The sequence below is a fragment of the Cupressus sempervirens genome, chromosome 7, assembly GCF_028749045.1.
Source record: "Cupressus sempervirens isolate cs-2001-9-10 chromosome 7, ASM2874904v1, whole genome shotgun sequence".
NCBI classification, from domain to species: Eukaryota; Viridiplantae; Streptophyta; class Pinopsida; order Cupressales; family Cupressaceae; genus Cupressus; species Cupressus sempervirens.
This window is the reverse complement of record NC_143124.1, coordinates 853,126,022-853,134,541: the sequence shown is the minus strand read 5'-3', so window position 1 is coordinate 853,134,541 and position 8,520 is coordinate 853,126,022. Positions and strand designations below refer to the sequence as shown.

The window sequence follows — 8,520 nt, the reverse complement described above, 5'->3', positions numbered from 1 at the left end:
GCTTTCATATACTTTTCATAGTGCTACTTTCTTAGGAAGACTTTGATTTATATGGTTGTTGTATGTAATGTCCCCTTTCTGTAAATGCTTGAGTATTTTCTCTGAATCAAAGATTCCAAGTAGAACAAGAAGTAGAATAGAATATGTAACATCATGTACTTGGTCTTGCAACATTTTAGGAAATCTTTGACACATAATCCACAAATAGATCTTCCATATTTGCAATATTAAAGCATATATCATTCCAAATAGGATTAGGACGATTAATTTAATCATATGGAATACTAAATTTGTTAATGGAGCTCAACTATAGGAGAGGTCGGATAAGGGGCATATTAGGGTACCTTAATCAATCATCTACCCTAGGTCCAAGAGAAAATGCCATCACTCTTGGTTTCTTGTGGCCGTTGCCATCCATACAAGTGGGTGTACCTAGTGAAAAATCTATATCCAATCATTCCTCTACCTAAGGCCCAAGAGTGGATACCATCCCTTGTGGCCTCATGTGGCCCTTTACCATCCATTTGAGTGGGTGTACCTAGTGAACAATCCATAGCCATTCCCCTCTTCCATAACCACCCTTATCCTCCTTCCTATGATTAAAGTTCCTTAACATAATGGCCAAAATGGTAAGGATATGAGAAAACTACAATAGAATTGTATGCTCTTCCTTTCAGACTAAATAAGTTTTTCCCATCTATCTAAAGAATCATCTCTATTATGTTAAGGTTGAGAATACCTCTGTTATGGGTAGGTAGGCAAATAATAATTTTGTATTCATTTGATATAATTTCATAGTAAGAAAGCCTCAGGTGTTAATATTTTACTACTTTTCCCCATATAGGACAAATTTTTGAGAACTTCCTTAAATAAGTCTATGCCCTAGTCAACAATCATTTAGATCTTTTTGATGGCATGTGCTTCATACATAGCATTGATAGTGGTTACATATAATGTTGCAAGAAATTTACTAGTTGACCATAATAGGTTTATAAAAAGGGTAGAAGATGCTAGGAAAGTTAGTTAAAGTATACAACCTATCATAGACATCTAGGAATTTATGTTCTCATGCTTAGGTTTGTGAGAATATTCATAGTCTAGATGCACAAAAGCTCATTCTATGTCAGGAAGAGATTCTAATTTTTCTTGAAGTGCTTCTCCAATGTCATGAGCATCCTACAAGGGCATATCACTGGGTAGCACCATGTTAACTTATACAAAGAAATGAGACACAAATGTGTAAGCTTTGACGATATCAATATGGTGTATGTCTTTGTGATGATTCCAACAAAGATATGTCAATTTCTACAAATAATCAGGCGACATTTTTTTCCCCACCAAAGAATTCACATTCTCCAAAACTATGCTTGACCATGTCCTGATTTTATAGAGTGCTAACTACATAAAAGACCCACTATCAGCTTTAGTATTTCAAATTATACACATTAATATAAACTTGAAGCATACTTGGCATCTACTCAGAGGAAGCCTAGTAATCTGTATTTTGGCTTTAGTGATCAGAAGATTATACATTCTTTGTGCTACAACCACCATACAAATAACTTTATAGACACTAATGATCAAGTTTAAATAAAAAAGAATACATCCTCTTCGTTATTGTGCATGCCTGCAGCTATTATTACTCACTAGCATTCTAAATGCTTCTGAGATATAATAGGTTTATAAAAAGGGCAAAAGATGCTAGGAAAGTTAGTTAAAGTATACAACCTGTCATAGACATCTAGGAATTTATGTTCTCATGCTTAGGTCTGTGAGAATATTCATAGTCTAGATGCACAAAAGCTCGTTCTATGTTACTAAGAGATTCCAATTTTTTTTGAAGTGCTTCTCCAATGTCATGAGCATCTTGCAAGGGCATATCACTAGGTAGCACAATGTCAACTTCAACAAAGAAATGAGACACAAATATATAAGCTCTAATGGTATTAATATGGTGTATGTCTTTGTGATGATTCCAATAGAAAAATGTCAATTTTTGCAAATAATCAGGTGACGTTGTTTTCCCCACCAAAGAATTCACATTCTCCAAAACTATGCTTGACCATGTCCTAATTGTACAGAGTGATAACTGCACAAAAGACCCACTATCAGCTTTACTATTTCAAATTATACACATTAATATAAACTTGAAGCATACTTGGCATCTGCTTGGAGGAAGCCTGGTAATCTGTATTTTGGCTTTAGTGATCATAAGATTATACATCCTTCTTGCAACCACCTCCACACAAATAACTTGATAGACACTAATGATCAAATTTAAATAAAAAAGAATATATCCTCTTCATTATTGTGCATGCCTGTAGCTATTATTACTCACTAGCATTCTAAATGATTGTTATCAGTGTTACCATCTATAAAGACAAAAGTTTTTATCCTTATATGTACATACAAAGAGAGGTTAGATATCATAATCTTGAAGGAGCCAACTGGTATTATCTACAGTCGTGTTCTAAATACATTGTATACATACATATGCCTTGTAGTAGTCATTACTATCATCTCTGAGGAAATGAAAACCCAATATTGTTCTAAAAAAATAAGATCTCTAGAATCAAGTAATGCAAATGGTTACATCTACTTGGACTCTTTATAACAACTACTAATTAGTGGAAAGTGGAAACATATTCTATGTTTGATGTGGGTTATACAAGTTAGCTAGGAGCACATATATGTACATTATTTGGCTTTATTAACTACGTAGGCATTATTGTAGAAAATCAAAATGTGAAGTATCTTATGTACAGTGTAAAGTAAAAGGTTAGAGAAGTGCTTACCACTATTGCTCCATCTGGATCAATCCACCAGTAAAATTTACTTCCAAGAACTACAGCGATGAGACCAATTGAATTGGTGATGACATCAAAGAAATGATCTTGGGCATATGCCTTTACTATCTCATTTGTAAAATTCAAGCAATAGATTACAAGGACCAACTTCACAACAATAATTGAAACCATAATTCCAACAACCCAGAACCGCCTATCTCCTTCAAAAAATACACCTCAATTTTGTATAATTTAGGAATGAAGTTGGTGTAAGAGTATTACTTATATGTAATATGAAAAAGTAACTCATTTAAAAGGCAATACACTAATGATGGAATAGATGGAAAAGAGCAGAACAAAAGCAGAATATTTGGTGCAGAACAAAAGTATACTCCATATCACATTTAAGCTCAATATTTTACAACTCCAAAATAACGATCAGAATAAACAATTATAAAACTCAACTTTTTGGACAAGGAAGTATGCCTTCATTTTGTTCACTTTTGCATCATTAGCAAACCATGTAAATCAGGCCAAGTAAAAATCAACATCAAGGATTTCTATGAGTATTTTCATTTATATCCACTTATAGAATTTTGGCAAAAATAGAAAGCTAGAGCTCAAGCCACTTATACCATGTAATTCCTTCAAAAATGGTGAAGGGGGTTTACTAATCCAAAATATTAACACTCACCTGATGATGTTTTATTTAAGAACATACATATGGCCTCCAACACTTGAATATTGTTTTAACTTAGCAAAACCATGTTGTTTAAAGGATTTAAATCATGAGCACAAAATTGTATCTACGGTTGTAATTATGTCCAATAAAATATACTGTATTTGCAGTAATAGGATACAAAGCTAAACAAGTGACCAAAAAAGTATATAATATATCTTCCATGTTCATGAAAAGTTCAAATCATCATGAGAACCATTAGGGGGAAATAGATATCTTGTTCTTAAAGTTATATCCTTGAATGGGGAATTTACCTTTCAACCAAGTTGTCGAATAGACTCTAACACGATTTGCAATCCCAATGTAACCATAATTTAAGCAAAAGCTAGAATTCCCTGCACATGGAGCATTCTATTATGAATTAATGTTAAACTAGTGTTGGACAATTCACAATGCTCATTCTTTGAGCAATTAATACAGACCATGAAAAAAAAAATATGAACATTCACACATTAATGAGTAACCATAGCAATAGAAAACACAAACTACAATGAACAATCTAAAACAATTTCTTACACTAATCAAAAATAGAATTCATTTTCAGTTATATTGATATCTGCTATGAAATTACTCAAAGATCTTAATGAGTCTCATCCTAATATTATTCATAAATTAAGATGAAACCCCCATTACTAAGGATGCAGGGTAGCACATAAATGCAATTTGAAACAATAAAACATCAAGTTGCAAAGCTTAAGGTTAAAAAATAGTAACATCTTTGGATTTTGGATTTTGCAATGAAAAAGTTTCCCATATGGATGCTTCCCTATTACATGGGATCTTTTATCAAATCTCAAATAAGAAACCAAAGGATAAGAAGTCAAGAGGCCATGAGAAGAGCTTAAAGTACATAATATATAACAAGCACAACTAACAAGTGGAAAACCTAATTAATAACCATCAAAGTTGCATAAGTTTTAGGTGATGATATTTACCTATCTTGTTCCTTAACAATATTGATACTAATATCATGTTATTGCTTCCCTAATTTTTATGTAGAGCATTTTGGTGAATATTTAAGATACAAAAATAGGCATTGTAGTAGAGAAAAGGTTTGATGTAGAAAAATCAAAAAGGGGATGCAATCACTTAAAACTTCTGTTCCTACAATTTTTTGGAAGCTGTAGCTTGTCCTAGTTTTCTCTACCCTCCTGAACTTGTTCTCATGGCTACTAGATTCAAGGTTTTGGTGTGCAGATATAAGCTAGGTTCAACTTGGAAGTGTTTGATGATTTATCAGTATTCCCACCTCAAACACTGTGTTGACTGATATGATATTTATATGTATTGTAATGCTTCATTGTTTATTGAAACCTGTCCACATTCATTCTTTTCCTCCAATCGGGTCACAATTACTATGAAGCAAGCAAACTGTGCGATGAAAAACCATTTGCTATTTTTTTTGCATGTTTTCTATTATGTAACAAATTATTTATATCATAGACTTAATATTTTTCTTGTTGTACTTTGACAGAAAAAACATGATGTGCATCTCAATGTTGAAGATCCTAATGTTGATGACTACACTAAGCCATAGGTAGATGATTTACAATTAAGTGATTGGTTAAATCAGGATGTAATTGAAAGCATTCGTGACTGCTTTGTTACTAGTGACTGGTCAAAGGTTGGTCACCAAGGTGAAGCAATGGATGAGAGTGATGAAGATGATGACTTTGCCTATGGAGATTTTGAAGATCTAGATATAGGAGAGAAATATGGAGATGAAGCTAATGATAGCCTAGAGGACAGTAAAAATTTGAAGTCTGTAGAAGAACAACGAAGACTGAAAAAGCTTGCACTTCGTGCCAAATTTTATTCTCAATATCCTTTTGGCTATTTTGTTTTCCAGTCATACAATGCCTACTTTTAAAGATATTTAGTTTCCATGGTTCATAACATTGTGAAAAAATGTTCTTGGACAGCACTGTGTATGAGATCCATCCTTAGGATATGATGCAAGATTAGAAGTCCAAAGTTTCCCTTGCATGGGTGGCTGCATTGCAAGAGTTAGGAAAGTCTATTTCTAAAGAATTGATAGTAATTAGGTACACAGCCACTTGGGAACAATAAATATGAGTAGGAAGAGCTAAATGACCATCTACTTTAAGATTGGGAATTGGGATAGATAAATGGAATTCTCAGATTAGTAGTAAATAAATTTAAACAAAAAAAGATTATCAATTTAGCCAAAACTTAATATTATGTGCAAGAGACAACACAATAGTGTTTACTAGTTTCTCTTATTTAATACTTTTGGCACAATAAGTCTATAAATTGTAAATAATAAATATACTTGTGTGAATTGCAAACATTATTTATTGGTAACTCTAATTTGGTATGTTTTGTAGCATCTCATTATCACCTAACTCAAATGGATAGTCACGGCTTAACTCATATTTGCATCTTCTAACTAGATTTTTTTTAGCTTTGTGAATAAAGTGTCATATGGCAACCTCATTTTTTGCATATATAAGTGCCCTCTTTAGTTGCTCTATAATTATCTTGATAGGTTCACTAGTTAAACCATTCTTCAAGGGCACAAATCATGTCTTGACCTCTGGAAGTTTTGATGATAATTGCACTAGCTATGTTTACTTCTTTTTCATGGTACAAATATGAGGTGGATTATTGTAGCACTATTTTCTCTCGATGGCGATCACACCACCTAATGTTACACACATTTGTTTTCATTTATAGCCTATGGAGATATATGTTGAATTTATTTGAGTTTAATAATGTTTGATAAAATAGTAACAATTCTCTCTTTTGTTGTGTTTGGTATTTATGTCTTGAGATTCTTCTAGCACTACATCAAACTGAATGAGCTGGAGAAGAACCGGAAGCTGAATGATCTACTTGATGCATTGGATTTCAATCAAGTTGTGATATTTGTCAAGAGTGTTAACAAAGCTACAATGCTAAACAAGCTTCCTATGGAGTGCAAGCTTCCATCAATCTGCATTCATTCTAGAATGCCACAAGAAGAAAGGTATGTTTGATGTTGTTTTTCTTTTTGAATCTACAATGGTACTTAATGTAACAATTCCCTTTTCTTAGCTATTTTGCCTCTCGATGTTGCAAAAACCCATATTCAAACAGCTCCAAATATTAATGCTAGCAGAAATCCTATACACACGATCAGGATGGTAGGACATAAAATTCCATTTTTACATGGACTCCACTCTAGAAAAAATGTTTTTAAATTAATTTTTAATAAAGATTTTGATTAGGCTTTTACAAGGTTGTTGGATTCTTATGAGAACAATTAGGATATCTGTTAAGATTGATGGTTGGATTATTGAATTGGGTTAAAAGATTAAAATTTAAATATTCAAATACCATGGGACTTAGCTTCTACCTTTTCGTCTAGGATCTATTCTTCTAAGTAGTCTTAGATAACCAATAGATGAATTTAAAAGCAAGAAGTGCTCATATTAATGAACATGAAACCATTTCCCAATTCTATGTTTGACATATTTATAGAGAACTCAATTTTAGAGGATTATGTGCTGGCTTGGGGCCTACATCTATCATCACTTGGGAACTTATAGCAAATTTACTGGGGGTGAAATAGTAGTAAGAGCATTACCTTCAGAGATGAACGGTTTATACCTATGTGAATTTGTAAAAAGTGGTCTTTTCTTTTTTTAGTAGATTGTCCTTTATCTGTAAGAAAATGATATACCTGGATAAGTAGGCATATTGATGTACCTAGGAACTGGCATTATGTCATTGGACTCAGCCAACAATATATTTGTACCAAGTATAGTGCACTGTAATGGTATTGTTCATACAATGTTGATATTTACTCAAGAGGACTATTTTTATTTAGTTTTATTTGCCAAGTTTCCTTTTCAGTTTGATTTTGCGCTGGTGATGCTTCAGACTCAAATGCCTACAAATGCTTCATGCAGTGTCCAGTCTCAAGCCCTAATCACTAGGCAAGCTCCTAGCTCTTATTACAGTTTGCTTACTGCAATGTCATATCTAGTTTGCATGTGATTCTACTGACCTAAAGGATCCTTAACCACAAACAACTATAGTCTCCTCTGCCCAAGATAATACAACTTTGTTTGGATTTAAACAAGAAAATTTCAACAGCATTATTAGTGAGGATTTGAGTTTTCTCATAAACTTCTTATCTAAGAAATCCTTCCTGAGGGTTGTGAGCTTGTTTATTTCTCCTTTACATCAAAGGTTCAATGTGAGCATGTTGCTAAGAGCCTGCCCAAGGTTAAAAATGCAAAGTGAACTAGTTTTTTATTACCTCTTTTATTAGAGTAGATTTACTTGTGGGGTGTAGAGAACATGGAGAGCTTTCCTTAGACGACATTTCATGGAGGTAGTCAATAAAATAGTTCAAATTCCTTACCTATGATTCCACATTTTGCATGCATGTCTACTAGGGCAGTTGCAACTTAAACAATATATTCTCTCAATATATCTATTTTGTGCATATCCAACAACCCTGGCTTTTGATGACCACATTATGTTCAGGCATCCTGTCAAACAGTTCACATGACTTATCTATGCTTCCATTTTGCAAGCATGTCTCCCAAGGAAAATCCTACTACTTCATCTACATCATCTGAGAAAATCCTTTATGCTTTGAGGGATGCTTATAGCTTATCCCAAAGCTCTCATTCAACAGTTATGAGATGATCAATTAAGAGGAAACAGTTGAGAGCTTAGAGTGACACAATTTTTAGATGATCATATGAAATGAAATGGGCGTGCAAGTAGAAAGAAACTAGAAAGACATTGTGTACAGATGAAGGCATGAAATGGATCATTTTGGAGCACTCAGCATAGACACTTAGCATTCAATACATATCATCATTCAAGATCAAATGGGTGTGTGGGATTATATGCATAGTGAATAATAAAGGAGGGAATTGAACCCTCCCTAAGGCTCACACTTGTTGAGGTCCACTTCAGCAATGGCCCTTCCTGTGAAATTTTTGTGTAAAACCTTTCTAATGAGATAATGTGTTA

At 33.3% G+C, this 8,520-nt stretch overlaps 1 protein-coding gene across 1 annotated transcript; it reads right to left on the bottom strand.

Moving 5' to 3' along the window:
* Positions 1 to 1,741: 1,741 nt before the first annotated feature.
* Positions 1,742 to 4,915, bottom strand: LOC149550125 (metal tolerance protein 11-like). The gene is made up of 4 exons (XM_089794430.1): positions 4,882 to 4,915; positions 3,780 to 3,860; positions 2,796 to 3,022; positions 1,742 to 2,089 (listed from the first exon to the last, which is right to left on the bottom strand). Exons 1-4 carry the CDS (start codon positions 4,913 to 4,915, stop codon positions 1,742 to 1,744), a joined length of 690 nt encoding a protein of 229 aa, XP_089650556.1.
* Positions 4,916 to 8,520: the final 3,605 nt, after the last annotated feature.